The 27206-nt window shown below is 53.5% G+C and overlaps 10 protein-coding genes across 15 annotated transcripts; 5 read left to right on the top strand and 5 right to left on the bottom strand.

The window, feature by feature from the left end:
• Positions 1 to 70: 70 nt before the first annotated feature.
• Positions 71 to 2868, bottom strand: H257_03073. 2 transcript variants are annotated; one of them, XM_009826989.1, is made up of 5 exons: positions 1096 to 2868; positions 828 to 1020; positions 630 to 777; positions 379 to 575; positions 71 to 293 (listed from the first exon to the last, which is right to left on the bottom strand). In XM_009826989.1, the coding sequence occupies exons 1-5, from the start codon at positions 2827 to 2829 to the stop codon at positions 115 to 117; spliced, it is 2451 nt and encodes an 816-aa protein (XP_009825291.1). In that variant the 5' UTR covers positions 2830 to 2868; the 3' UTR covers positions 71 to 114. The 2 variants fall into 2 exon arrangements, with proteins under 2 accessions (XP_009825291.1, XP_009825292.1); XM_009826990.1 differs by having other exon boundaries at positions 379 to 777.
• Positions 2869 to 3071: 203 nt separating this feature from the next.
• H257_03074 (hypothetical protein) lies at positions 3072 to 5315 on the bottom strand. Its single transcript, XM_009826991.1, has 4 exons — positions 4890 to 5315; positions 4661 to 4830; positions 4097 to 4287; positions 3072 to 4052 (listed from the first exon to the last, which is right to left on the bottom strand). The coding sequence occupies exons 1-4, from the start codon at positions 5284 to 5286 to the stop codon at positions 3212 to 3214; spliced, it is 1599 nt and encodes a 532-aa protein (XP_009825293.1). The 5' UTR covers positions 5287 to 5315; the 3' UTR covers positions 3072 to 3211.
• A 426-nt stretch (positions 5316 to 5741) lies between these two features.
• Positions 5742 to 13697, top strand: H257_03075 (hypothetical protein). The gene is made up of 12 exons (XM_009826992.1): positions 5742 to 7021; positions 7120 to 7505; positions 7564 to 7740; positions 7816 to 8995; positions 9311 to 9891; positions 10018 to 10305; positions 10353 to 10796; positions 10866 to 11006; positions 11094 to 11334; positions 11418 to 11707; positions 11763 to 13256; positions 13328 to 13697. Exons 1-12 carry the CDS (start codon positions 5767 to 5769, stop codon positions 13664 to 13666), a joined length of 6816 nt encoding a protein of 2271 aa, XP_009825294.1. The 5' UTR covers positions 5742 to 5766; the 3' UTR covers positions 13667 to 13697.
• A 182-nt stretch (positions 13698 to 13879) lies between these two features.
• Positions 13880 to 14628, top strand: H257_03076 (hypothetical protein). Its single transcript, XM_009826993.1, has one exon. It carries the CDS (start codon positions 13954 to 13956, stop codon positions 14383 to 14385), a length of 432 nt encoding a protein of 143 aa, XP_009825295.1. The 5' UTR covers positions 13880 to 13953; the 3' UTR covers positions 14386 to 14628.
• Positions 14629 to 15177: 549 nt separating this feature from the next.
• Positions 15178 to 16661, bottom strand: H257_03077 (hypothetical protein; the record flags this gene model as incomplete). The annotated part of the gene is made up of 6 exons (XM_009826994.1): positions 15178 to 15416; positions 15465 to 15744; positions 15787 to 15825; positions 15881 to 15962; positions 16013 to 16555; positions 16603 to 16661. Coding segments are annotated over 6 exons (1223 nt in total), but the record flags the coding sequence as incomplete, so codon positions are not given.
• Positions 16662 to 16775: 114 nt separating this feature from the next.
• Positions 16776 to 17824, top strand: H257_03078 (the record flags this gene model as incomplete). Of its 2 annotated transcripts, XM_009826995.1 has the most annotated exons (6): positions 16776 to 16864; positions 16930 to 17110; positions 17165 to 17201; positions 17252 to 17332; positions 17401 to 17466; positions 17539 to 17824. In XM_009826995.1, 6 exons carry the CDS (start codon positions 16776 to 16778, stop codon positions 17715 to 17717), a joined length of 633 nt encoding a protein of 210 aa, XP_009825297.1. In that variant the 3' UTR covers positions 17718 to 17824. The 2 variants fall into 2 exon arrangements, with proteins under 2 accessions (XP_009825297.1, XP_009825298.1); XM_009826996.1 differs by lacking the exon at positions 17539 to 17824 and having other exon boundaries at positions 17401 to 17535.
• On the bottom strand, positions 17640 to 21176 carry H257_03079 (hypothetical protein). Of its 3 annotated transcripts, XM_009826997.1 has the most exons (6): positions 20643 to 21176; positions 20188 to 20327; positions 19310 to 19563; positions 18528 to 19233; positions 18281 to 18391; positions 17640 to 18194 (listed from the first exon to the last, which is right to left on the bottom strand). In XM_009826997.1, the coding sequence occupies exons 1-6, from the start codon at positions 21148 to 21150 to the stop codon at positions 17796 to 17798; spliced, it is 2118 nt and encodes a 705-aa protein (XP_009825299.1). In that variant the 5' UTR covers positions 21151 to 21176; the 3' UTR covers positions 17640 to 17795. The 3 variants fall into 3 exon arrangements, with proteins under 3 accessions (XP_009825299.1, XP_009825300.1, XP_009825301.1); XM_009826998.1 differs by having other exon boundaries at positions 17640 to 18391; XM_009826999.1 differs by lacking the exon at positions 20643 to 21176 and having other exon boundaries at positions 20188 to 20375.
• A 221-nt stretch (positions 21177 to 21397) lies between these two features.
• Positions 21398 to 23498, top strand: H257_03080. Of its 2 annotated transcripts, XM_009827001.1 has the most exons (6): positions 21398 to 21536; positions 21591 to 22158; positions 22214 to 22481; positions 22536 to 22708; positions 22773 to 23270; positions 23346 to 23498. In XM_009827001.1, the coding sequence occupies exons 1-6, from the start codon at positions 21469 to 21471 to the stop codon at positions 23370 to 23372; spliced, it is 1602 nt and encodes a 533-aa protein (XP_009825303.1). In that variant the 5' UTR covers positions 21398 to 21468; the 3' UTR covers positions 23373 to 23498. The 2 variants fall into 2 exon arrangements, with proteins under 2 accessions (XP_009825303.1, XP_009825302.1); XM_009827000.1 differs by having other exon boundaries at positions 21434 to 21536; positions 22214 to 22708.
• A 135-nt stretch (positions 23499 to 23633) lies between these two features.
• On the top strand, positions 23634 to 27177 carry H257_03081 (hypothetical protein). The gene is made up of 8 exons (XM_009827002.1): positions 23634 to 23891; positions 23937 to 24043; positions 24111 to 24254; positions 24341 to 24460; positions 24528 to 24815; positions 24866 to 25347; positions 25418 to 26210; positions 26291 to 27177. The coding sequence occupies exons 1-8, from the start codon at positions 23654 to 23656 to the stop codon at positions 26513 to 26515; spliced, it is 2397 nt and encodes a 798-aa protein (XP_009825304.1). The 5' UTR covers positions 23634 to 23653; the 3' UTR covers positions 26516 to 27177.
• Positions 26462 to 27177, bottom strand: H257_03082 (hypothetical protein). Its single transcript, XM_009827003.1, has one exon. The coding sequence runs from the start codon at positions 27156 to 27158 to the stop codon at positions 26556 to 26558; it is 603 nt and encodes a 200-aa protein (XP_009825305.1). The 5' UTR covers positions 27159 to 27177; the 3' UTR covers positions 26462 to 26555.
• Positions 27178 to 27206: the final 29 nt, after the last annotated feature.

A 27206-nucleotide genomic window follows, 5' to 3' on the forward strand; every position in this document is an offset into this window, starting at 1 on the left:
ATAGACAAACCAGGTGAATTTTGGAATTGTTTATAGCGAATTCACAATACTACATTATAATAGTAGGAACTTGAAAGTCCTACGTCCAATATATATATATATATATATATCATATTAGACGTGCAAGTGAAACGGAATGTCGTCGTCGACGAGCGTGTCAAACTTGCTGTAATCGATCGTGACATGATCGGGGGTAAAGGCCACCGCGTTCTCAAAGTGTTTGCTCATGACAAAGTTGTCCCAAAAGTACATCTTGCGCGCGTACACGTTTTCGGCAAACGTGCTGTCCAGTCCTACGTTGTCGCATGTGGGTACGAGATTACTGTATCGCAGCTATAATAAATAAATATATATAATATATATATACTATATACAAACCGGTAAACACGGTGATCACCGACACGCGGTACGCGGAAAAGTCTTCGGGAGTTTGGAACTGGTAAAACGGCGAGTTTTCGTCGATGATGTGCACCAGTGTCACAGGCAGCAAAATGGATGGCCACTGTGCATTCACAAGCGGCACGTCCTGCATTTGCCGCAGTCCCGTCTTGGAGTTGGTCAGCACCACGCCCAGCCTAGAACGACCCACGACTCGTCGATGGCAAACTTTCAAGTTGTGATGACGTTACCGAAAGTTGCTTTCCCGAATGTCTCCGTGGTGCCGCGTGTTGGCTGCGCGAAGGAGGAGGCAGCGATGACCGTGATAGGTGGACAGCACCACGTTCTTGGAAAAGTGAATATGCGCCCGCGGTCGAGCGAATTTTGACCAGGCGATGCCTAGGCCAACAATATATAGTGTTTCACATTTGGGGGAGGGGGATAACTACCGGTAAAGATGGTCACGAATACAAGACTGAGCATCGACTCGAGCGCCACCCACACGTTGTTGATGTTGTTGTCGGGGTTGGGGGCGACGATGCCGTAGCCAATCGTCGCCCAGGTGTGGATGCTCATGTAAAACGCAATTTCAAACCGATCATTGGCCGACACCAAGTCGGGGAGAATCGTCAGGTGGTCGTACTAGAGGCAAAACATATAGTACTGATCTTTGACGTCACATATATACACGTTGTATATCTTGTACACACACGCTACCGTTGCATAGTAGAGCACGGCAAAGCACAAGTTGACGACCAACGACGAGCCAAGGATCAAGAGCAAGATACGCGGCCATTTCATGTGCAAAGCAGTGTAGTAAAAGCTCAGAAACGAGTACGACACGGGCACGTTCTTGGCGTGGATGCGCACGAATCGCGGCGTGTTTGTAATCTCGATTGAGTGGTCGCTGCCGCTCATGGAGAAGCTCAGCAGCCGCTCCTGCCCTTGGTCCACAGCATTGTACTCGTCGCTTGCAATGCGATTCCGGCTGTTCAAGGCTTCGTCGTCGCCGTGGTTGGCAGACGACGACGATGTTGGAGGGGTCATCAAATCCCCCGCCAATTGCTGGTGCAAGTGCACCAGTTGCTCCGAGAGGAGGCCGCTGCCCAAGCGACTCGCGCTGTCGGACGACCGCCGCCGCCGCGACACGCGCTGGGTGCCCACGGACGGTTGCAGCAGGGGTTCAAACAGCGGTTCCATGTTGCCCGACGTCGACATGTCTTGATTGTGGTTGTTGCTTCTCGGGGGTCGAATCACGCGTTGAGACGAAGACCATGTCATCTTGGGCGTAGGCGAGTTGAGCTTTTCCGTCTGCGCGCGGCGAAACGCCTCGGCACCTCCGCCGTCCGATGCAGCAGACGGTGGTTTGTGGTGCTTGGCCTTGGGGACGGCCACCGCGATCGGCGCCGGCACCGTTTGGCTGAGGTTGGCAAAATCAACCGACACGACCATCGTAGCCTCGTCGAACTCTAACATTTCGGCAAACTTTTGGCCCCACCGGACCATGTCGGCCGTGTACATGCGGCGTTCGATGACAGTGTCCTGGAGTGTCGAGTCGACGCCAGTCATGGACATTTGGATGATCATGTCGGACAGCCGAAGGGTTTCCTCTGTGAGCCCATGCAGGGGGCTGTCGACGTCGATCACGTGCACGAGTGCCATGGCCATGCGAAATGATATAAAGTTGGACTGCTGTAGCTTGAGGGGGTACTGCCGCATCACGAGCTTGCCAGCGCCGACGGACTTTTCGATGCGCATCAAGTGCAAAGTGAACGTGGCGTCCATGACGACGTCGCGGGTCACGTCCGTGCTGCGGGTGGCGTTGGCGACGCGAAACACGAGCGCGAGCTTGTCCTTGCCGTACGGCTGCACGCAGCACACGACAGAGAACGCCATCTTGGCCTTTGGTTTGGCGAACTTGGCAAACACGAGGCCGGACAGCGCCGCCGTGAGCAGCATCGACACGATCGCCTCGGCGATGATCACGTAGTTGCTGCACCGAGATTGCGGATACAACACCCCAAAACCAATGGTCGCCATGGTCTGGAAACTCAGGTCAAAGTCGCTGCGAAAGTCGGGGTAGTCGCCGCAGGACATCAAGAGCCCGGCAAACAGCGCACACATGGCAAAGTACACGAACGAGTAGACGACCCCAAATGGCACCCACTTCATGTTGAGCAGGATGTAAATGATGTCTTTGTACGGCTTTCTCGGGTTGTGGATGGTCTTTAACGGTGGCAGAAAGTTGTGCTCCTCGCGGTCCGCCAGCGCCCGCCGCGTGAAGAAGTTCGCGCTGGTCCCGTTGGTGATGTGGTGGACGTCCACGCCCGGCCAGTCAAACACCCACGACGAATGCCACCGCGCAGCCATCATAGGTATATCTTCCAAGGACGCTCCATGCGCCCCAACCGATGCCGACTTTTGGAACTGGAATCTCTTCTTCGACACCATCGGACGCGCGCCAACGATGATGTTGATGTTGATGGTGAGATCTGACAGTGAAATGAAATCATTGTACACCGAAATCTATACGGATACGCTTCGTCTATCCGGTAGAGACCAACGTCAATCTGAACAGACACTTGTACGAACTGACCGGTACACTGTACACTGTACTGTACTTCTATGACCACAAGCATCATGTTGTCGAGTAGCCCAACGGAGTACATATGCATGCCCATTCCTATGTATCACCTGCATGCGACGCCGCGTACACTAGTGCGTACGTTGTCTCATGGAATGTGTATTTAGTGTGTGTTACGTCGCCCTGCCTAGAGCTCCCAGTATATCATGCTTTTCCATGGTCGCCAATATATAAGCGCGACAGCCGACTCTACCAACGGGAAGAAAAGCCTCCGCCACGTCCGCCGCCTCGTCCGCCTCCACGTCCGCCTCCACGTCCGCCGCCACCACCGCCGTAGCCGCGCATGCTTTCCAATTCGCGGGGCACTTCTTGTCCCGCTTCCATGAGGATGCGAATCATGTCTTGGGCAATGCGGCTGTTGTCCTGCGTAAAGTACGACACGGCGGTCCCCTTCATGCCAGCGCGGGCCGTTCGCCCAATGCGATGGATATAGTCTTCAATGTTCTTGGGCATATCGAAGTTGATCACAAACCGAATGTCCTTGATGTCGAGCCCGCGGGACGCCACGTCCGTCGCCACCAAGATCTGCGCCTTGCCCTCCTTGAACTCCTTGAGTACCCAGTCGCGCTCTTCCTGGGATTTGTTGCCATGGATCGCGCGGGTGGCGTACCGCGTCCGCTTCAAGTTGTTGCACAGCTCGTCGGCGCCGCGCTTGGTCTCGCAAAAGATGATAATGCGGCCATCGTCGTACACGTCGCGCAGGAGGTCCGTGAGCGCGCCGTACTTGTCCATGTCGCCCATCACCTTGACCACTTGCGTGATATTTTTGTTGGCCGTGAGCTCCAACGACCCGACCGTAACTTGAATAAAGTCGTTCAAAAAGTCATGCGCCAGCGCCACAATCTCCTTTGGCCACGTGGCCGACCACATGAGCGTCTGTCGGTCGGGACGGATCTGGCTGACAATCTTGCGCAATTGAGGCTCAAACCCCATGTCCAGCATGCGGTCAGCTTCGTCGAGCACGAGGTACGTCACTCGGCGCAAGTTGGTCTTGTTGATGTTGAGCAGGTCAATCATCCGTCCGGGGGTGCTACGCCATCCCATGAGATGTTTTTATGATGACAAGAGACGCACCAAATGCAAATTTCGACGCCGCGAGACAAGTCTTCAATTTGGCCGCGCTTGGGCACGCCGCCGTACACGCACGTGTTTTTGATCTTTGAACTCGACCCGAACTTGTCGCATTCTTGCTTGATCTGCACCGCCAGTTCGCGAGTGGGCGCAATCACCAGCACGATGGGACCGTCCCCAGGTTGCAGATAAGGCTAGATACGAGCACGAGAGGTTAGCGCGTCTCCAGGTCGTGGCTGGCGGCCGTGTGATGCGTGTGTCGACGAGTCGACGAGGTGGTGGGTGCCAACAACAATCGCCTTGAATATGGCAAGGGATTGAGTTGTTGGCTGTCGTGTGCGTTGCGCATGTTTATGAGAGATCATAGGCGTGTATGATCCTACGCAGGCAAACGCACTTGATCACCACACACGCGTCGTCGTCGTCGTCGTGGTTGTCGTCGAATGGTCGACATTCAACGCACTACACCCACACACACATCTACAGCACGCCGCCCCAACACGTGGCATGTCGGGGGGGGGCACCAAGCACAACAAGCCGTTTAATGCTGGACATGATAGGACGTACCTGAGCATTGATGTGCACAATCGCAGGCAGCAAGAATGCCAACGTTTTACCAGACCCCGTGGCGGAGATACCGACCATGTCGCGCCCGGACAACGCCATGGGCCAACCTTGGCACTGGATGGGCGTGGGCGCGGCAAATCCAAGGCGTACCACCTCGTCCAAGACGTATTCTACCGCATACAGTCAGAATATTCCACAAAAACAACAAAATGGAAGATGGCACACGTACGAGGAAAGGACGCTTCTTCAAATGTTTCCACGTGTTTGGGGACTCCCTTGCCGTTGACGCTGATGGTGTGCTTGGCTCGCCAATGTTCCGTGTCCGAATCAGACCGGCGAGACACGTCCGGGTGCTCATAGTAAAAGTTCTTCTCGAACACAGGTAGCTTGGACAGGTCCCATTGGATATTGGTGTTCAAGTTGGAGCCCAAATCCCCCCCGCCACCAAATCCTCCACCACCGCCGAAGCCGCCGCCCCCGCCGCCGAATCCGCCGCCGCCGCCGTAGCGATCGCCACCCGAGCGACCTCCTCCATAGCTGCTGCTGCTTCCGCCATAATCACGTCGCGAGGACGAGTCGCCGTAGCGATCGCCTCCTCCACCGTAGCTAGATCCACCGCCGTACATTTGTCACAAGATCGAAAAATGAACTCCCTCCACCCAAAATCCAACGGCACAACCCCAACAGCCTTCGAAACCTAATATTCTGTCGAATATGCATTATCATAGGTAAAGCATCGTCTATTTTGACCAAACGATTCAATGCAATGACTGTAAATGCTGATTGGCTACTTCCGTATCCTAGAAAGGCACACACCCCAACAAAATGCTCATAACGTTACCAAAGCAAATGACAGTCGACTCTCAAGACAAATCTTCACCGGGACTTTGAGTTTAGCCCAAAGCGTAAACACGAGCTGGCTGGGTTGGTCAAGCTGTCCATATCCATAACGTTATTGCCATATTGTTATGCGCCAATGCACACATAAACGATATACAGCGAGAAACGCTGAGCTTGTGGTAACGTTACTGTATTTATAGCTCGCCAGTGGGTTGGGTCAGTGACGAAATTTCAGTAACTGCTCGCGTCCGCGCTGAAATCCCACGATGGCGCGTCGAGTTCGACCGACAGCTCGGTCCAATTCCGAACAAAGTTTACGGGAGGCGATACTCCCGCCGCTAGCTATCTTACCCAAACGCTCTAAGAAGAACCTCTCCAACACGTCCATGTGGTCATCCTCCGGGAAGACTCCTGTCCACGGCATCGCACCGTTGCTGTCCCCGTCCGACCGACGAAGTATGCGCTTCAAGAGCCGCAGGTCGCCTACAATCCGGAAAATCTCGTCTCGTATCTCCGTCATGGCGGCCGACGTGGGCGGATTGAAGCGGAAGTCCATCAGCGTCCTCGCTGATGGGTATGCGCAGTTCAAACAAACCCTCAGTTACGGCAGCCCGTCCAAGAACGAAGTGCCAACTGGTCCGATATTCAATCTACCAATGCCGGCGCCCAACCACGCCCTACTACGGAGACGTTCGTTCGTGGCCAAGCTTGGCGCCATGTACGCGAGCATGGAGAAGCGTGTGTCGTCAGAGGTGCTGCTGTTCTTCGAAGCGGCGCAGCTTATCTACACGGGGTTCAGTGTACCGTTCCGAATAGGGTTGATGTACAACCCGTACTTTACGACGACGTCGTCGTCATCTGTGGACTTTCCCGACTATGTCATGTACGTGATGTGGGCCATTGACACCCTCTTCGACGTGATCGCGTTCGTCGCCGCCCTTCGCATCCTCAAACGCTCCGACACGTCCCACGTCGTCGTCCCCATCGACCATTCCGAGCCAAGCTTCAGTGTCAAAGAGAAACACCACCGCACCTCTACATTCCAGCAGTCGCTCATCAAGTTTGCCGTCTCGCGGCAACATTCCATGCGGCGGAACTCGACGTTCTTGTCCAAAGAAACGTCCATGCTGCCGCAGTTCCTGCTCAGTTCGACATGGGACAAGCATAAGGGCGTGCGATGGCACCAGATCATCGCCGAGTGGCTCGCGCTCGTGCCGTTCGACTGGGCCTTCGTCGGCAATACCCACGCCATGATCCTGTGTCGAGTCCCCAAGCTGTTGCGCATGCACAAAGTGCCCGAAATTGCTCGGCTCATCAAACAATTCCTCGCCGAGCACGAGCTCTTCTCTGGCTTCCACAACGTCGGCATGTCCCTGTTAGTGGGGGTGATCCTCCTCAGCCTCGTGTGTATCCACTGGGCCACTTGCTTCTTTTTGCTCGTCGCCCACTTGCAATGCGGGTACAACTTGGACCAAACCGTGAATGGCCAGTCTTGTTGGGCGAATCAAGTGCAGCTGCAAGGTACACAGTTGTTTTGGCCAAGTTCACTATCACCATATATGTATCCAACCATGTTGTCTCATACACGAACGGACTGACGGACGTGGTGATTATTGTAGGCGCGTCTATCTTTCGAACGTACATGTACTCGATGGTCGTGGTGGGGTTTGGGTTTCCTGTGCCCCAGACGAATCTCGAGCGAGCGATTGGCATTGGCATCCAGTTCATGCGATTTTGCATCGCGGGGGGCGTCATTGGGGCGTACGTGTTCTTGTTTGAGTGCCAGAATCGCCGTGAAAACGAATTCCATGACCAAGTGGACGGCGTCAAGGAGTACTTGACTGCCCGACGCGTCTCCAAGCAACTGCAAGCCAAGGTCCTGGACTTTTATGGCCACTTTTGGTCGGCCCAGCGCGGGATTGACGAAGACACGATCATCGCTACGTTGCCGTCGCACATTCAAACCCAATGCTTGGATCTTCTCCGCGCGAAGCTGCTCAAAACTGTAAACCCTCGAGACGGAAAAAAGGATGGGGCTAACTACGTTGACCCTGGCTGGCTAGGTGCCTATCTTTCGGTCATTGCCCATGCAAGCCGTGAATCGGTTGATGCTGTGCATGAAACGGCAATGCTATGGCCGCGGCGATTGGATCATTCGACTCGAAACGTGCAAGTTTATTTATTTCATCTGCCGTGGCCGCATCGCAGTCTTGGACATGTACGGCTCGGTCACGAAAAACGTAAGTAGAACGAACGCACAACCGACTCAACCTTGAATCCCCCCGTCGATGTCACTTGTATTGGTTGGTTTTTAGATTGTGGACGGACAGCACTTTGGACTGTCCATGATGGAGGCGGCGGCGTCGTCCGACGTCATCTCCGCGCGCGCCGAAACCATCTGCGATCTGTACATTATCGACAAGCCGTCCGTGCAACAGGTGTACGAATCGTGTGCAAGCCAGCTGGGCGACGTCAAGTGGGACGACGTGGTGACCGAGGCAACTCGAATCGGTCGGAAGCCCATCCGGGCCAACTCGATGCTGGGCCTGGGCAAGAAATTCGTCGAGCACGCGACGAATGCCGAGCAGTGGACCCATCCAGACTCGCAGTTTCGGCAGTTCTGGGAGCGATGCATGGTCGTGGCGTTGATCGTGTGTGCGGTGGACATTCCGCTGCACATTTGCTTCGCCTCAACGTCGTCGTGGCCGGCGTTCTTGGGTCGCCTCGGCCTCGCCCTCTTCCTTGTGGTCGACTTGGTGCTACGGAGCCGCCGGTTTGCGTACTTTGAAAGCGGTACGCTGGTCACGGACAGTTGGTTCATCTGGCACCAGTACAAACACCACGGGTTCTTTCTCGACGCGATTTCCATCATCCCGTTCACGATGGTCGCGGACTGCCTCACGACCGCGTTCGACGCCGACTCGACCTTTCCTGTGACACTGCGCATGTTTGAATGGATTCGCCTCGTGCGCATTCGACGGCTCCTCCCGACACTCTCGACCATTTTGAAGCAACATCACGTTAACGACACTACGTACATCATTGTCAACTTGATGATCTGCGTGCCATTTGCGTGTCATGTCGGCGGATGCATGTGGTACTGGATTGCCGCCCTGCACCAAGATCCCCATCATGATAGTACGACTCCAACCAGCACCAGCCACGGCAGTCTGACTGTCCAGACGTGCCTCGAGTGGGCGCGAGACCATCAAAACTGCACGTGGCTCGACTTTGACCACGACCATTTCGGCCACCCGTCCGATTACATCCGGTCGTTCTATTGGAGCGTCGTGTCGCTTGTGACCGTTCAATTTGGGTCGATTTTTCCGTTCACCGACGCAGAGTGTGTGTACATGTTTGTGTTTTTGTACTTGAGCATCGTGGCCAATTATGGCGCAGTGGGGGCGCTCGTGAACGCTGTCACACGAATCAATTCGGCTGCGAGCAAGAAGCAGGAACAAGTGACCATGGCTCATCGGTTCATGACTATTGAAGGTACTAACTGTATATATCTATCTATAAATATCATTTTTGGAGTAGTACCTATCGTTGTCCATGGCTACATGCTTACATCCTCCGAATGTACAATCAACTTGGATACTACCGGTAGATAGCGACATTCTCGTGTTGTTCGTGTGCATTCATGTCATGCATATTCGACACGACTTACTCATACCTCCTTGTTTGGGGTAATTGGTGGGATATATTTACGAGATGCTTATATTCTCCTTAACTATTACGATGTCGCGTTATTTGTGTACAATTCCATGGCGAGTGTACTGTGAATATTATGTGACAATGGCAATCTAGGGGTATCGCGTAACGTCCGTCACAACGTGAGCACGTACTACAAGACCCACTGGTCGCAGACGTCGGAACAACACGCGTTGAGCGTGCTGCAGCCGCTGCCCGACAACTTGCGCCAGGAAATCCAGTCCTTCTTGCACGAAGCGTCCGTGGGGCACCTCAAGCTGTTCAAAGCCATCGACGTCGACGGGCTCCGGTTCATCTACGCCATCATGAAGCACCAGTCGTATAACCGCCTCGAGTTTGTCGTCCGAAACGGAGACACGTGCGACGACATTTACATTTTGATGCGGGGGGTGATGGAGGGCCTCCTGCAGGTGAAAGACATGACGGTGCCCGTGCAGCTGCTGTACCCGGGCAGCTGCATCGGGGAGGCCGCGTTTGTGCTGAAACGAACGCACGATGTCGGCATTCGCGTCGTCAGCGAGTCGGCCGACGTGAGCGTGCTCAGTCGACAGGACTTTGCCTCGATTGCGTATCACTTTCAACACTTGTGGCCCACGGTGGAGACTCTTGCAATGGATCTGGAGCGACAACTGTCCCTAACGCTCAATGCACTTGACCGAAACCTCCAAAAACCCAACGTACTTGTGCCTGAAATGATATATATCATTGAGTACTTGGGGTTATTTGTGGAATGATATATTAATACATGATTGAGTACTTGTCGCGAATGCTATATACTAGTATATCATTTGTACCGTGCATAGATTTACCGGACGTTGAATCACTCGGCCACGTTGTACATTGAGCCACGACCCGACGCGTTGCTCGTACGACCTGATTCGACCTTGTATCGGTGGTGGGAACTGCTCTTGTCGGTGGTCATGATTTACAATTTGATTCAAATTCCGTTCCGCATTGCGCTGCTTCCGGCGCCCCCCGACAAGGTCATGTTGGGGTTTACCATCGTCGATATTGCCTGTGACGTGATCTTTCTTGTCGACATGTACATCAAGTACAACCACTTGATCATCATCGACAAGAACGGCGACGAGGTCCGTGCTCTTCTCACTCGTGCTGCCACGTCACTACTCTCTTGTAGGTGGTGTCGCTGGCTCTGATTCGGTCCAACTACGTCCACGGCCAACCGTTCAAAATTGAAGCCTGCGCCAGTTTGCCCTTGTACTACGTCGGCAACTACCAAGTCATGACGCTGTGCCGACTGCCGCGCCTGTTGCGATCCTCGCAACTGTCGAAATACTTGCGGTCGTTCCACACATTTGTGCAGGAACAGACGGCGTCGGCGGCGGTGACCGAGGGACTGGAATTCGTCAAGTTGTTCTTGACGCTGGTCTTAGCCTCCCACTTGGCCGCGATGGGGCTGTTCTTGATTTCGCACGCTGAACACGGCGACCAGCACGGCGATGGCGCGAGTGACGTGACAGACGACGTACCGAGTTGGTACAGCCACGACTTTGTGATCGAACAGTTCCATGGCAGCATTGGCGCCACGTATTTGCGCGCGTTTTACTGGGGCTTGGGCGTGGTACGGAAAAATGATATATATCATCTTTAACCGGCATCATCAAAATGAGATATCTGATACCCCGTATAGCTGAGTTCGTTTGACTACATGGACATCCACGTGTCCAAGGCAGGGGAAACCCTGTGGTTTTGTGTGGTCGCGTTGTCTGGAGTAGTGTTTATCGGGGTCATCATTGGTCAAGTTTGCACCGCCATCTTCAACGCCAACAAGGTACAGATATATATATATATATATCATTGTCGTTGCCTTACGTCTATTGGCCATTCAATATTTCATGCAACGATGCTATTTTGGTAGGAAATTCGAGAGGTGGAGATGCAGCTGCAAAACTTTGCGTTTTACGCGAAAATGAAAAAGTTGCCGGGGTTCATGGTGCGCCGGGCCAAACTGTTTTTTCAGTTTCAACTGGACTGCAACAAGGGCATGGACGCCCACGAGATCTTTCGCGACCTGCCGCAGTGCTTGCGACTCGAGTTGTTTAAAGATTTGTACGCAAACCTACTGGCCCCCATCCCTATCTTTTCCATGCTTACGCCAGGTAAATGCAATGCCTCGGATACTGTACCCCCCCTCCCCATTGATTCAATGGCTTACGCGTCGTTGTCATCGACAATACTTTAGCGCAACTGAATGCCGTGGCCGAGCGACTGCATTCGAAGTTGTACCTCCCCGGCGACGACATCATCATGGAGGGCGATGTCGGCAACGCCCTGTACATTATGAAGCAAGGGCTCGGGGAAAAGCATCTCCGCACGTTTCAGTTGATCGTCGCGCCAGTGTACGAGGGCTCTTCGTTTGGCGAAGTCGCGTTCTTCCTCGCCAAGCGCCATTCCCACGGCGTCCGCGCGGTCAAGTGCTGCGAAGTGCTATGTCTGACCAAGGCCGATTGGACCTCCGCCTGGTCCAGCGAAGTATGTCGATCACGCGCCATGTGTTTGTTGTGTGGTTTATGTTTGTGCGGGTTAGGTCAGCCTCAACTTCAAAGTCAAGATGGCCATGGCGGTTGAAAAGGAAGACCAACTCATGGAGCGCGTTACGACGGCGCTGAAGGGCAATTTCGGTGTGACAGGCCAAGCGTCGATCAAGTTGACGTCCATGCTCGGGGTGAAGAAACGCGCGTCACTGAGCGACAAGCACACGATCGCCGGTCGCCGTGACTCGGTGCCAAACTACTTTGAATACATTCGGGAAGTGTCGCGATCCGGGGCACGGAAGGGGCCCCTTTTGTCCCAGTTCGCCCCCACCCCCCGCGCGACGATCTGGCACCCCGGCCCCCCCCAACAACCGTCGTGGATGCCGCACTCGCTCTTTCGAAACGTGTGGGACGTGATCATGCTCGCTGTGACAACGTACTACGTAACCATGGTGCCGTTTCGGGCGTGTTTTGTCGAGTTTCCACAGCCGGCGCCATACTGGATCGTCATATGGATTGCAGCCGAATACGTCCTGGACGTGCTGAGCGTGGTGGACTTTGTCCTTCGCTTCCAAGTGTTTTACGTGTTTGCCAAAGGTGAGATGCAGACACTACCCGCAGTGTTACGACGCCATTATCGCGTCCACGGTCCACTAATTTCCGACATCGTGGCGCTGGTGCCCGTGGAGATTTTCGCTATCGGGTTGTTTTCGCATACAAACTCGTGGAAGCTCGTGTCGTTGTGTCGGTTGAACCGGATTCTGCGGCTCGTGCACCTCCCCCGGCTCACGCACTCGCTGGAACACGTGCTCTCTCGCCGCAAGTGGTTTATGGCGAATCGCACGGCGTTCGAGTACATGATGACATTCGTCGCGCCATTCTTCATTGTGTGTCATTGGATTGCATGTTTGTGGTTTTATGTGTCGTTCGCATCGCGATCGGATGGCGACACGCCGTCATGGCTTGTCACGATGGGGTACCTCCCGCTCAACATGACCATGACATCGACCGACGACATCCCCCTCGGGTTTTCCGAATCCACGAAATTCACCAGCATGAACGTATACCTGGCGTCGCTCTACTATGCCGTGTCGTCGCTGAGCTCGCAGTCGTTTGGCGACGTCTTCAGCCGCAACGCTGTCGAGACGTGGCTCACCCTGGGCATCATTCTGTTCTCCATTACATTTTACGGGGTACTCGTGGGTATGCTCGCAGAAATGATGCAAGACAAGCTCCACCCCCGCGCAAGTTTTGAGCAGCATATGGTGGACGTGAGCACGTTCTTCAACTACCGGCTGCTCCCGTTTGATTTCTTCATCCAAACGTCGCGGTTCAGTCGCCTGCAGTGGCAAAATCACATGGGCCGCACCGAAGACGACTTTTTGAGCGTGCTCAGCACCACGATTCGTGAAGACATTGCCATGTTTGTCAAGCAAAACGTGGTCAAGAACTTGAGGTTTCTGCTCGAATGCGAAGAAGTGTTTGTCCGGGCGCTGGTGACCAAGTTGCGCACAGAACAGTTTATTCACGCCGATGTGATCTACCAGGTTCGTACTCGTTTTTTAATCGATTTGTCGTCGAAAGGAATGGTGGCGTCATGATGGTGGACGATGCGTAGTTTGGCGATGTGGGGCGGACGCTGTACTTTGTCGACGTCGGGTCGGTGTCCCTCGTGTCGGCTACAACTGGCGTGCAAACTCGAAACCACAACGAATTCTTTGGCGGGGTTGCGCTCTTTGAAGATGTCGGGCGCACGGTCACCGCCATCGCAAACGTCGAATGCACCATGTTTCTGCTGTACCATGACGACTTTGACAAGTTGGTCGACCGATTCCCAGAGTACTTTGACCGGTGCTACAAGCAGTGGTGTGTGCGGGACGAAGACCCGATTCAAAAGATGTACATCCCCCCTCGGCGAAACATTATCCAGCACAACGGAAGCACCAAATTCCATTGAGTACCTAATCGACATCATTTGACCTGAGCCATTTTTGGTGTTGCAATCAACTTTATTACTTTCTACTACTAGGAGTATGCACTACACCCCAGTCTTGTAGTGCCGTTGCAAAATCCCCACACTCCACTCCTGTACTTTATTGCCGTTACACTTGAAACTACCATTACAGTTTGCCCTTTGGGTGTAACCGTGCCCCAGCTACAACCATATTATCAACCCTGCGCGACCTCTACGTGCCTCCATCATATGCACCTCGACGATGAGCCAAATCGTGCCGGACCGTAATAATGGAGCCAAAGGGCGGCGGCAGTCCCACTTTGCGTCTACCCTGTCGACCATTCAAGATGCAGATGTCCCCCGATGGGCAACACAGTCCCACACGGTCGTCCATGATCAAGCACCGTCCGTCCGAATCAAGGAGGGGGTCGTCTGCAGGTTTTAACCACCTCAAATTGACCCCCGATGGGGTCGTGACAGGCAGCAGCGACCACTTGCAAAAGTCCCCAATCCTGCTTGTCGCCCCTGCCCCGCCAGCAGCGACCACCCCAGCTCCACTAATGCGCATTCCCGTTCACACCCGACCGACGCCCCCTTCGTCGTTTGGTCCAGTCAAGACACAGCTCACGACTGCTGCCGTGACAGGTCCCCAACTCCCGACAGAGGATCCACCCCAAGCTGATTATCCTAGTGACCCTCATTGCCATCCACCCCGTGGTTGATCGATGGATATCCCAAGAGTTGATGTTGGTACTCGAGGCCCTGCAGCTGTTGTACATTGGGTTTAGCGTTCCGTTCTGTTTCGGGCTCCTCTGCGATCCACTTGGCACCGCCACGACCGTCTCCACACTGTCCACCTACTTGACATACTGCCTTGACCTCGTCGCTGATGCCGTGGCCTTTATTATGTTCCTAGAGAAACTCAAAGACATGATGATCTGTAGATCGGGGATATCCCATCCACATGTCGTCGACTGTTCTCGACTATCGCTTTTGCACGACTTGGAACTGTGAGGAGTAGCAACTGTAGGGGGTAGACTCTCTGCATTGTGGGGGTATGTAGACTCTTAGCAACACTGATTAGCCCTGGTTAGCTATTCGACCCCGGTACATTCACTACACTTGGAAATAAGATCAAACCTCGTGGCCGGTGGACTAACTTTTTTACTGAAGGTGACACCAATAATGTCATGTGATGGTATTTTGCTCGTGGTTAATCTGTGGAACTCGACGAGAATGGCTTGGGCTCATCTAGTCTTATGCCTATCGACACCAGCGTATTCTACTAGTAATAGTCAGGGTATGACCAACAACATTCACTGGTTACGAAGTAACAACACGAACACAACACTATACTGCCTAATGTGTTCATATATTTTGCGTAGTCACCATAGATGTGAAATGACACTTATGGACGGCTCGACTTGATTAAGATACAACCCCGTCTTCGCCCACGAACTCAAACTCCATTCACCACGAATGGACCCCCCCCACGTCTAACTTTAACATTTCAACTGGCAAAAGATTGACATTTCAGTTAATTCCGGTGGGGCCTAAATGGTCACGGACGAGCATCGAGGCAAACACTTGAAGGAACTCGAGGCTTCGACTGTCGGGGGGCTGGTTCCGTCCGATGGGCCAATCATGTGCTTTTTTCCAGTGCACTTTGCTGCAGTCAAGTCGGACGTGCAGCCGCCGCCACGTCATGAGGTGGGACACGCTCAGGAGGCGGCGGTTGATCGCCGCTCGTTGGCTACGGCAGCCACGTTATCCTACCCCACACGACGTTTGGCATACGTACTGGACATCGAATTCGACGCAGTCGGCTGTAAACTGCCTCGTCGAGCTGGCTTCCATCTCCACGAGGTTGACCTGTGCGAACCCCCCAAGGGTCGCGTCGCCCTTGTCGATGCCAGAATGCACCAGCGTCCACTGCCAACTTTGCGCTGGCTCGACGCGAGGAACCTCTGGCACCACCGTCGTGAGGCAGGACGACGCATGCGGGACCAAGTGGTCTCCGTGGATCAACCCGACCAGAGTGCGGTGGCGGAAGCGCTTCAATGCCACCACGAACAGTGAGTCTGTCCAGAGTCATTAAACACACACAAAAGTCTAGTCTGTACCGGGGTGACTCATCCGTTCAAGCACCGAGTATGGTTCGCCTAGAGTGTTTGCTTTGACCGAGGAGGACTCAAGAGGCAGGGCGTTTTATCGTACCCTCCAGAAGCAGATCCCGTCCAGTTTGGCCATATAATGTGTCAATGGATAAGACGCCATGCACCACCTGCTGCACCACCCGCTATTACATAAATGCACAGTCAAGTCGACCGATGTGGCGGACGAATAAACCTTCCACATGCCCCCACCAGGCCTTCGAGAGCCCAAGTGCGGCGTACACAGCGTGGCAAAGGACACAGGAGTAATGCAAAGCGCGGATAGAATGTGCTGCAGCAGCACCAAGCTGTATCGCGCGATGAGTCCACCAAACGAGTGGCCGACAATGCTCAACTGCCGCGGCTGGGTTGGATCTACATCGTAGCGGAGGAGAAAGTCCAACACTTCGATGGCCAAAACAGTTCCGCAGACAGCAATGCCGCGTCTCGTTAGGTAGCCTTTGTTGCCTGCACTTTGCAGCACAACGCACTCGTCTGGAGCATGGGACCGGTACAAGCAACGCGCAAGTTTGTCGAAATCGGCAGGTGTGCTGTTGTTTCCATGCACAAGGACGTATATGTTGGGCTGGAGAGACTCCTTCGGCGGCGCTTCAGACGAGGGTTGTTGTGACTCGGGGAGAATACCCTGAAGCGCATCGAGGTGACGAAGGCGTTCAGCCCACATGGTTAGAATCGTTGGCGTGTCCTGCGCGATGCTGCAGTTGGACTCTGCCTGTCGCTAAGCACGAGCCAGAGTTCAACGTCGATTCATCGTACTAGTCCTACCCGTTGGGCCTGAAGGTGACGCCAATGACGCGCTGTGCGGCCGTCCGGTGTCGCCATCGTTGGATTCACAGTGTCATGCCAATAAGATTACACATAAAACCTACACATTTATCGAAGTGTCGAAGTAGGCGAAGTTCGAATTGTTATCTCCACCAATCAACAGCAGGTTTGAAATGTCCTTGTTGCGAGTCGTGCGCGTCGGCGGCGTGCTGTCCAAGGCGGCAACTCCTGCGGGGGCGAGATCCTTCTCTCAGTTCATTGGGTATGCTTGCGCTTCTATGATGCGTGTCTACCTACTTGACGCTTGTGCTGACTGTTTGGCTTCAGTGGCGGCGTGGACTCGTCGAGCAACCACGTGACGTCCCGGACCAACGAATCGGTTGTGTTTCAATCCAATTCCAAGTGGCCTTGGTATGCTGGCAAGGGGGCGGCCGTGCAAGTGTATGCCGCGGCGGCCTTCACGGCTCAAATCTTGTTCACGTTGCCCGAAGGCGCGACCAATCTTGAGGTATGCCCAGATATTACCATGGCTAGCACCCACCATGTGCCTCTCATGCAATAGATCTTTGCGTCCGCAGGGCCATTGGTGAGTGCATCTGGTACGCTGAATAGTTTTTACAACAGTCGAGATCTAACATTGGAGTTGCAGCGTTCTTGTTCTACGGCACCAAGTACCTGTGCGAGCGTGTGATTTCAACGGTGGCAGTATGTCGAACCATCGGCCAACGAGGTGTGTCCTCGCTGTAGAATGGCCTCGTTCAAGCCTGACGACGATTCACTCGAATGAACCACATGTAGATGAGTTCTTAAAGATCACCGTGGACGGCGTGTTCGCGCCCAAGTCCTTTCAAGTGCTTCCTCGGGGTACCGTAAAGCTAGTGACCTGACCATTCATTCATCATATTCATGTAACATGTGATGATCCATTGCAACCAGACGTCAAGGTGGTCTCCAAAGACTCGAACGGCATGTACTCGATCAAAATCCAGCGCACCACGTTTTGGCTCGACTCGGGCAAAGCCGCCAAACTCGAAGCCAAGAGCCTCGACATCGTCCTCAGCGGCAAGCCACTACTCGTGCGCCACGTCAAGCAGCCCAAACACTCGCGACGATAAACGACAACGATATTATCTTCTTGCTAAGACAACATCGATACCTGCCTAGCACTACTATCCCTAACAAGATAAGCGAGACTACTCGTCGTCGCTGCTTTCTTCGTCGCTCGAGTCATCGTTCAAGAGGTTCCACGCACTCGTGTGGCCGCCGCTTTGTTTGGCGTTGTCAACGTCCCCATTATCGTCATCGCTTTCGTCATCAGTGTCGTCGCAGTTCGTGGGCGGAGCATTGGCTACGTTTTTGTCCAAGTGGTTCAACTTGTGCACGGCGTCGTCACCGCAGTAGGATGCGTTTTGCGTGCCGTCCAAGTACGGGCCCGTGTAGTCTGGGGGGTAAAAGTACAGCGGAAGCACTCCGTCCATGCAATCTCGAATCAGCTCGGCGCCGGCGCGGTGGTGGTCTGGTCGGCCCCGCCGCTCGGTTTTGTACCCTTTCTTCTCTGCGTACGCCTCGCACAACGTCCACGAGGACCATTCCTACACAATATGTGTGTGCAATATTGCGCCAGAAATCAGCGCCTATTTATTCTGTTGACAGTTCGCAATCAAATGGACAACGGTACCAGGGGCTCCAAGTACCCGTCAAACTCTTGCGTGCGTACTGCCAGGTTTAAAATCGATTCCAACGGCGCGTGTTCGGCTAAGAATCGGACGGCTGAAAACGGTTCACGGGTCTACAAGTGGCAAACAAATCACATTATAGGACAAGCTTCGTCATCGCCACAACTAAGAACAGTCCTAGTCGTATCGCTCGCTAGCTAGTACACGACTAGTATGATCGCTAGCGTACTAGTAGTAGTAAAGTAGTACCTGGGAATACGGAAACAACCCGCCGAGCTCTTGCATGTGCTTGGGGACGCCGGCAAAGGGAAACACAAGCCCGGGGCAATCGCAAATGCAAATGTGCGGCGCGATGAAGATGCTCTGGAGGCGTTTCGTGTGCCCCGGGGTATGGGACACACTGACAAGTTTCTTGCCCGCGAGCGCGTTGAGCACGCTCGACTTGCCCACGTTCGGGTGACCGATGAGCCCGATCGTGATGGTCAGTCGCTTCAGCTCGTCGGCTTCGGCTGCCGCCGCCGCCGCGGCCTCGACGCAGCCTTCCAACGGCACGACTTTGTGGCGCTGATTCTTGTGGATGTCGCGGTTACAACGGCCGCAGAGCCGGAGGTCGCGGAAGGACGTGGCGCATGTCTGGCAGCTCACCACGGGCGCGTCGTCGCCGCAGTAGTCGCACACGTCGCGGAGTTCGCGCGCTTCGGCCAGCTGGAGTTTGACTTTTTCTTTGTTTTTCCGCCGACTTTTTTTGGTCGCGGGGGTGGTTGTCGGGTGAGCCACGTCGGCGTTGTCACCGTCTTCGTCACCATTTTCGTCACCGTTTTCGTCACCTTTTTCGTCATCTGCTTGCAACACGCTGTGGATGATGACACTTGCAGCTTCGGGGTCAATCCCACAAGCAATGAGGATGCTTTGGGCGCCTTGAACCGCCGACAAGTCGCCAATTTTCAGCTTTTCACTAGTCCATCACCATGACAACCAAACGTCAATTTATATAAATGTAAAAACCACAGTTCGAATAAATATATATATACCTGAGCACTTTGCGACGACCGTTGAGGTCGGTTTGGTGCTGGATCGATTTCGATCGGCTGGAAAAGTACAAGAGCGTGGCCTTTGGGAACCGTTTGGTCAGGGACGCGCGCCACGCCAGCGCCAAGTCGAGTGGAATGAGGTCGATCTTGTTGAGGACGATGATCAGTGGCTTTTGAATGCGTTCGGTGACGTAGTCGTACACGGACGGCGGAATGTGCAGCAGCGGGTTTCGAATGTCGGCCACAATCACAATCTAATATTTGTCAAAATACATGTAAATACTTTGAATATGCTATAAAAATCCGAATTCACATGATTTGTAAAACCAATCACAAATCGAACTTTCCTTGATTTGCCTGATTCCGCAGAAAAAATCACGACGTAAAAACATAAAATAATGGAGCCAATCAGAGACAAGCATTTTCAGATTGGCCAATGGGAGCGATTTGTGATCGGTTTGTCAGCGCGATTCGATGGAGCGCGGTCCGAAAATTTATATCAATAATATATGTATATATATATATATATATATATATATATATATATATATATATATATTCTGCTGAGAGCTCGAGTTTCGAATCGATTTGACAATATATATATATATATATTGTCAAATCGATTCGAAACTGGAGCTCTCAGCAGAATCGAATGCCTTAAGAGCAAATGAATATAAGTACAAAGCCAATCATCACAAATCACGTTCTGTCGAATTTCTGCCAATCCAAACTTCAGCCCAGGCAGTCCTCCACATCGGGCAAATCAGGTATATACTACATTTTGTACAGTTTGTACAAAGTAATTTGGCGAAATGACTACTCACAAGTCCAATATTTGGGTGAAAAGGCACAAAATACTAGTTTGTGTATGAACGTACGTGCGACGACCGCTCCAACACGCGCCACAGTTCGCGCCACACTTCCAAATTATGCTCGAAATGATTGAGCTCGTCGACGTCATATTTGTCGTGGATGTTGGCCAACCAGTCGTCAAACATAATGCTTTCATTCTCGTGCACTAGAAGCAAAAACATGAGTGGTTCTGTTGACAGAAATAATATTATGCTTTTCAGTCAAGTTTGCCATATTTTGGGGGATTATTGATGAAATCGCCAACAACTAATCGAGCAAAGGAGTATGATTGGCTACAAAGAATGAAGGTTGCAATTTGATTGGCTAAAAATATTGATTGCAGTCTTGCAGCTCGTTTTATATGAAATCTCGAAGGTCCTGCATTGATTGTTCATTCAACCAACCGCCAGAGGAATATATATTTTTTGAGTAAAATTCCAAAAAAATATAAAATACTTTCGGGGTCATAGTCCTCACGTACGTTTTTCCTTGGATTGTTTGTAGTTCCACGATGGACGCTGGGGAAAGTCCAACAGCGGGTCACGCGTCAGTTCCTTCCACAGCAAGGGCTTCTTGCGGTGCGACATATCGATGGGGTACTGGCCTTCCATGATGCGCAGCTGCACTTGCTCCTTGGTTTCTTTCACAAAGAACGACGACACTTCCTTGTCGACCAAGTCCTTGGTCTGTCGACCGAGCGACGCCGACAGCTTCAACGTCGACGTGCGGATGCCTTTGAGCGTGTTAAAGTCGATGGGTTCTTCAGACCCTTCCACAAAGAACGGCTCGTTTGCAAACGCTTTGATGTCGTCGCGACGTTGCTGGATGCGCGCCTTTTTCTCGCGCATTTGCACCTTCTTCTGCTTTCCGCTAAAGGACGTCGCTGGTCCCTTCGACTTCTCAATGCGCTTGGCCTTGAGTTCGTTCAGCTCATCGCGCTTCCGCTGGAGAAGCGTCGCTTCCTGCAGGCGCTTGGCCACTTGCTCCATGATGTTTGTGCGTGATTGAAGTTCCAGTGGCCAATGATGCCCTCGTACCAACATTTATGACTTCCCTGTGACATTCCATGTAGTATTATATTCGACAGGTTATTTTGAATACTGGAAATAAGTTTTTCATGGAAATATTTTTAAATATTTCGATGCAAAACTTATTTCCAGTATTCAAAATAACCTGTCAATCTTCACTTGATATTTTTAAATATCAAGTGAAGATTAACTTTTCCACTAGAAATACGAAAAATATCCTTCTGGTAGTACACGTATAGTAGGACTGCGCCATTAGTTTGTGATCCCACAGGCATCCTCATGATGAACTCGCAAGACACGTCCCGCCGCGGCGCCGCGGCACCGGTGAAGGGCAAGAAGAAGGCTAGGTTTGTAGATATGATGCTAGAAGGAGTGATTGTGAAGCACTGACGTTATCGTAGCACCCCCACGGGGAAGAAGGAAGCGGCGCCGTCGCTGTCCCCAGCAGGAAAAACGACACCTCCAGGTTTCGCTGGTCCTACCTCAGTGTCGCCCAAAAACAAGGCGGCCGAAATCGACAGCGGCACTACGCGATTGCTGCGCCATCGTGCCCTGTACACATTCTTGTTCTACATGGGTCGGTCTGTGGAAGTGACGTTGAAGGACCAGAGCAAGTACACGGGGGTGTTGGACTGCATCGATCCAGACGACTTCACCGTCGTCTTGAAAAACACGCAGCGCCTGACCCCAGGTAACGAACCCTTCGAGACGGGAAGCACGTTTGTCATCCAGCAGTACCTCCTCGCGCACATTGCCACGAACGGGCATCCCAAGGACGACAGCAGCAGCAGCGTCGATGGAGCCCATGGCAAGCCTCTCCATCCGGGGCAGCATTCGTCGTTTCAAACTGACGGCGACATCACGAACAATAGCCATGCTCATTTGTATGGTCGGGAGCTCCAGACGGCGTCGTCGTGGCTCGACCCGTCGTTGGACAGTGGCGACCTCGACGCCAGCCGTGGCGGCAAGGTACGGCTTCCCAACCCACCCCCGAGCATATATCGTCAAGCGACAACACCCGTAGACATCGTGGAACCAATTCGAAGTCAATTCCAAGCTGTTTGGGGTCAAGAACACGTACGACGAGAACCTGTACACGACCAAGCTGGACAAGTCCAAGATTTCATTCGAGCAGTCGAAGGCCGCGGAGAAACTGGCTCGGGAAATCGAATCCCAAACGTCCCAGAACCACCACGTGTCGGAAGAACGCGGCAAGTACACGCAAGACTCGATCGACGAAGAGGCGCGGTACAGCTCCGTCGTCCGCCCGCCAAAGTCCATCGAAAAACAGCGTACATCGTTGCTTGAGATTGGGAGCAAGTTGCTAAGCATCTCCCACCCCGTAGATGCGTCGATGGCTCGAGGCGCCAACGCCTATGTCCCCCCTGCACTGCGCAAGGCCGAAGACGCAAAGCAGCAACCACCTTCCCCCAAGTCGTCAAAGCCGGCCCCCGTCGTGTCACCTGACAACATCAAGCCGGCTTCCCCGACGAAACCACCTCTTCTCCAAGTTCCAGCGGTACATCTAGTGGACGACATGCCCTCCCAACGTAAGGCTCAACGTAGTGCCTGCATGCTTCTAGGAGGACAAGGTAAAGGTTTCGACGCCAAAGGCTGCGTCGCCAGCCAACGCTAAGCAGACGGAAGCCCAGCCAGTTGTGAAGAAGGGGTTGAACCCCAAGGCCAAGGAGTTCAAGCTGAGTGCGTCCGCGTCGGCGTTTGTGCCGAGTTTTACTGTCCCTGTCGTGGCACCGCCGCCGCCGCATCCCCACCACCAACACCACCATCAGCAGCAACAGCATCCCCAACATCATCTGTACGCTGCAGCCCCCCAGTACTTTGACGAATGGGGCAACGAGATCGTGTACGACCAAGAAGACCCGTACTTAAACCAGTACGGCGCTGTCCCCATGATGATGCAAGGAGGGATGCATCCCCTCCAATACCAGCCTCAATATGGAGGCGGGTACCCTCCAGCGGCCGCCGCGCCATACTACCAAATTCCCCAACAACATCAAATTCCATATGGGGGCCACCATCACGACGGGGGGCGAAAAGAAGGCACCCCCCCTCAACAATATGTACGACATGCACGATACTACTGTATACGACCCCTCACGTTAAGTACTTATGTTGCCCCGCTATGGTTATATTAGGCCCCACCCCCGCCCCTTCCCCGATGAGTACTTAGGCAAATAGCATTAACCACGCGGAAGCGTTATACATGCCTACGATTGTCGTGGTTTGGTCTCGTTGCACTATCATGGGATCTCCAGGTCAGCATGGGCTGTTGAATAACTACTAGTAACATGCACATGTTCCTACGTCTGGTACCAACGAAACATTGTTGCCCATTGCTACAATACAGTACTAGTACCCTACAGTAGTAATGTCCTACTAGTACTGTAGAATGAAATAAAACGGCAGTTTCGCATTATGAAACCATCGTTTCCAAACCAGCTGGATGAGCACGATACTGCCAGCGATTCATCGGGGGGGTGCTCCTCCTTCCAAGGGCGACAAGACGCAACTCCACCACAATGGCGAAGCTGAACGGACGCTTGCCGACGAGTACTTCGATCGGATTTGTGCGCTCGAGAACGAGAACGAGCGCTTCCGAGGGGAAATGCGCCACGTACGATCCCTGCTTTCCAACAACATGCATGCGCGAGAAAATGAGACAACGTCGACGCTGGCGTCACGTACGTCAAAGTACCATTGACGAGATTTCATCAGGGAGGAAGTAGTTCGCCAAGAACTAGACAAAGTGCAGTTGGCCTTGGCAGCCAAAGTGCAATCGGACGCCGCCTTTTACGACACGGAAAAGCAAAAGGCAGCTTTATTGTTTGGCGAGGTTGGTCCCAACTACTATGTAGTACGTACTGTATGTAGTCGTTGAAACCTCTGGGATTACGTGGCAGGTTGTGCGGTTGGGCAAGCAAGTTGAGTCGGTCGAACTGCACATGCAACAGCAACACACTGCGCTGGACCAGCGGCTACAGCAAGTAGCCCAAGCTAAGTCGGCGGACCAGTCGATGTCTCAACAGCAACAGCATTCGCACGAGGTAAATGTCTTGGGAGAGTATTAATATATATATATATATGCTCCATTCACTAGTCAAGGAAGGTTGGTTAGCTGAGTGGTTTATAGGTTCTGGTTCGGGACCACAGCCAATCAATTGAAGAGTTGCGGTCGGTCGTGGCGTCGATGCGAAGTACGATCTTGCAGGTCAAGACGGACATGGAAGCCGACAAAAATGAACGGTGGAAGGTACAGTGTCGTCCTTCTCAAGGCTAACCATGTTGGCCTTGAACATTCTACTGAGAACTGCTACCAGATGGACTTGGACAAAGTTCAAACTGCCGTGCACGGCAAAGCCGACATGGCGGCGTGGACCGAAGTCGAGATGCGGCTGCAGAGCCAGCTGGAGCGCCTGAGCAACCGCGTAGCGATGGACAAGTCCGAGCTGCTGCGGGTCGTGGAAGAGCAGCGGGATGCGGGCATGTCAATTGAATCCAAGCGCATGGCGCATATGGTGCAAGACACCAAGCGGGTAGCCGACCACCTCGTGGGGCTAGAGCAGCTGATTCACGGCGAAACCAAAGCCCTCGGGCAACTGGTGCAGGTAAAACACAGCAATCGGTTGTACATAGTTTATTGGAACGTATCGTACAGAGTGTTTCGGCCGACTGGGACCACAAATTCCGAACGCTAGCGGACGAAGTGGCTCGCGAAGTGTCGACGCGCAGCGCTGCATACCAGCAACTCGACGACGACATGCGCAGTCAATGGGCTGACCTCCACGACGCTACACGAGATGTGACAGTGCATGTGCAAAGTCGGCTGAAAGACGTCGAAGAGATCATGCCGCTGGAGATCAAAGCGAGGCAAAAGCGCGACGACAAACTCAAGAAACGCATCGACGGACTAGCCAAGTCGCTCACGCATGTGCTAGACAGTCTGCGGACAGACGTCGAGTGTGGACGGAACGCCACGACACTGCGGATGAACGGGATCGTAGCGGCGCAGAAGGAAATGGCAGACAACATGACCAAGGTAACGACGTCAGTGACCAACCAGCTGCAGACGGTGCAAGAAGACACTCGGGTGGCCCTGACAAATGCGCTGGACATGACAACCCAAGCATTCACACAACGGTACGGCACACGATTGAAGCATATGGCAGTGGTATAGAATGTGTGGAGGCAACGTGTGGACGTCGTGCAGGTTGGCGGCGGACGTGGCGCACAGCGTGCAACATTTGCAGAAATCCATCGACGAACGCCTTGAGCTGCTTCGCCAAGGGTGGACGAGTCTCGACAGCAGGACACAAGCCCAACTGGCTCAAGTTCACGCGCATGTGGACAAGGGCGTGGCGGAAATGCACGCGCGGCTGCTGGCCGTATATGGCGACGTGGAGAAGGGCCAAGTTGAAGCCATGCAGCAGAGTCTCGTGCACCGCGAGTCATTCCAAGCGCAGTTACTGGCGCTGGAAACGGCCGTTGCAGATGTACGGGCGAGGGTGGCCAGTACCATCCAGTCCTTGGACGCGACGTGGACCCAGACGTTCCACGGCATACGCATCGCGACGGCGGTGGAGCAGTGTGTCGCGGACATCGTGGCGCAGGTGGTGGACGAGTCGGCCAAACAAACCCTCGAGTACATGGCATGGAGCACGCAGCAGGGCTTTGAATGGCAGGCGAGCCAAGTGAGTGACGCCATCTCCGCGGCCGGCTTTGACGCCAGGATGCAGCACCAAAGCCTTGTGCGAGCGAGTTTGGACGAAGTTGCACAGAAACTGGCCACGATCGACCGACGGTGTCACGACGCCATCACGGGGCTACGCGACGACCACAGTCAGGTAGCTGGACGCGTGCATCAAGTGCAAGACACGCTCGTGACCATGGCATGGAACATTGAGGAGCGGTCCGTGGCCGACACGGTGGCGGACGTGCTCCGGTCGTGTGTGACGTCGGTGGCCAATGCGGTCAATGCACACGACGTTGTGGGGCAAGTTCAGGTACATGGTTATATGTGACGTGGTTTGTTTTTTCAAAGTGATGGATTTGGTCGTCATGTGAACAATGTCGTGTAACACAGGGCCTGGGCCATCAAATCCGACAAGTCGAGTTCAAAGTGCAACGGCTGCGCAATGAACTGGAAGAAGTACGCCAGGAATCGACGCAAAAGGACGAATGTCACCGCCTTCGAGTGTCCATAACATCCATCCACGAGCAAGTGAACGCCCTCGCTGCTGGATTGGACACTATGCAACGTAACGTCGCAGCAGGCGTGTCAAGCGACGACACGTCGTTCGCGCTGTAACCCCATTGACAGAACTAGTGAACTCTACTATTTAACATTGTTACCGCAGCCTTGCCGATTGCGTTCGCTTGAGTCCCATCAAGGACGCCGACGTCGCGATTGATCCCTGAAGGGGGTCGGCAATAGCTCGAGGCAAACCAGTTCCTGGAGTGCCGTCGGTGGGGGGGGTGATAGCAACGTACCATCCCCACTGTGGCGATGCATTGTGCAAGTCCTGTTTCGAGACGTTTCCAGCATTAGGGTCATCGTCCCACCCTGCCTCACGTGGAACGGGTGCCTTGATGGCGAGGGTTTGCAACTCGTCGAGTAGATCGTCCTCGTCGTCGTCGGTTGTGCGGTCTCCCTCGCCTTCGTGTTTATGGTGGCTGCGGGAGTCTTTGGTCGACTCTTGGGGGCGTGAATCGTCTGTCTTGACATGCACGTCACACCAACTGACCACGCGCTCCCTCACATTGAGTGTTCCCTTGGGCGTTTGGTGGTCATACGAAGTCATGGGCGTTGTTGCCCGGAAGTAAGTGACAATGCTAATCGCGGTAGCCCCCACGGCCGCGGCGGTGGCCACCACAGGATGCTCCTTGATCCACTTCACGCCCGAGAACAGTTCTTTGCCCGTGGGGAAGAAGCCATAGCTCACATCGGACATGGGGCCAACTCGATCAGTCTGTAAATATGTATGACCCTTCGTCTGACA

The sequence above is a fragment of the Aphanomyces astaci genome, assembly GCF_000520075.1.
Source record: "Aphanomyces astaci strain APO3 unplaced genomic scaffold supercont1.5, whole genome shotgun sequence".
In the NCBI taxonomy this organism is placed as follows: Eukaryota; Oomycota; class Saprolegniomycetes; order Saprolegniales; family Verrucalvaceae; genus Aphanomyces; species Aphanomyces astaci.

Excerpts from the sequence above, each read along its gene's own strand:
- H257_03075 (XM_009826992.1), top strand. The coding sequence starts at position 5,767 with ATGGCGCGTCGAGTTCGACCGACAGCTCGGTCCAATTCCGAACAAAGT. Across the intron at positions 7,022-7,119 it reads GAATCAAGTGCAGCTGCAAG|GCGCGTCTATCTTTCGAACG; the intron begins GTACACAGTTGT and ends TGATTATTGTAG. Across the intron at positions 9,892-10,017 it reads GAAACCTCCAAAAACCCAAC|ATTTACCGGACGTTGAATCA; the intron begins GTACTTGTGCCT and ends TACCGTGCATAG.
- H257_03074 (XM_009826991.1), bottom strand. The coding sequence starts at position 5,286 with ATGTACGGCGGTGGATCTAGCTACGGTGGAGGAGGCGATCGCTACGGC. Across the intron at positions 4,831-4,889 it reads TGAAGAAGCGTCCTTTCCTC|AATACGTCTTGGACGAGGTG; the intron begins GTACGTGTGCCA and ends TGTATGCGGTAG. Across the intron at positions 4,053-4,096 it reads GGCGTCGAAATTTGCATTTG|CACCCCCGGACGGATGATTG; the intron begins GTGCGTCTCTTG and ends GGGATGGCGTAG.
- H257_03080 (XM_009827000.1), top strand. The coding sequence starts at position 21,469 with ATGATGAACTCGCAAGACACGTCCCGCCGCGGCGCCGCGGCACCGGTG. Across the intron at positions 21,537-21,590 it reads AAGGGCAAGAAGAAGGCTAG|CACCCCCACGGGGAAGAAGG; the intron begins GTTTGTAGATAT and ends ACGTTATCGTAG. Across the intron at positions 22,159-22,213 it reads ACGCCAGCCGTGGCGGCAAG|ACATCGTGGAACCAATTCGA; the intron begins GTACGGCTTCCC and ends CAACACCCGTAG.
- H257_03076 (XM_009826993.1), top strand. The coding sequence starts at position 13,954 with ATGGAGCCAAAGGGCGGCGGCAGTCCCACTTTGCGTCTACCCTGTCGA.
- H257_03082 (XM_009827003.1), bottom strand. The coding sequence starts at position 27,158 with ATGTCCGATGTGAGCTATGGCTTCTTCCCCACGGGCAAAGAACTGTTC.
- H257_03073 (XM_009826989.1), bottom strand. The coding sequence starts at position 2,829 with ATGGTGTCGAAGAAGAGATTCCAGTTCCAAAAGTCGGCATCGGTTGGG. Across the intron at positions 576-629 it reads ATTCGGGAAAGCAACTTTCG|GCTGGGCGTGGTGCTGACCA; the intron begins GTAACGTCATCA and ends GGGTCGTTCTAG. Across the intron at positions 294-378 it reads GGTGATCACCGTGTTTACCG|GACTGGACAGCACGTTTGCC; the intron begins GTTTGTATATAG and ends GCGACAACGTAG.
- H257_03079 (XM_009826997.1), bottom strand. The coding sequence starts at position 21,150 with ATGGAGCAAGTGGCCAAGCGCCTGCAGGAAGCGACGCTTCTCCAGCGG. Across the intron at positions 19,564-20,187 it reads TGTTGGAGCGGTCGTCGCAC|ATTGTGATTGTGGCCGACAT; the intron begins GTACGTTCATAC and ends GACAAATATTAG. Across the intron at positions 18,195-18,280 it reads ACGGGTACTTGGAGCCCCTG|GAATGGTCCTCGTGGACGTT; the intron begins GTACCGTTGTCC and ends CATATTGTGTAG.
- H257_03081 (XM_009827002.1), top strand. The coding sequence starts at position 23,654 with ATGAGCACGATACTGCCAGCGATTCATCGGGGGGGTGCTCCTCCTTCC. Across the intron at positions 24,044-24,110 it reads CAGCTTTATTGTTTGGCGAG|GTTGTGCGGTTGGGCAAGCA; the intron begins GTTGGTCCCAAC and ends ATTACGTGGCAG. Across the intron at positions 24,255-24,340 it reads AGCAACAGCATTCGCACGAG|GTTCTGGTTCGGGACCACAG; the intron begins GTAAATGTCTTG and ends AGTGGTTTATAG.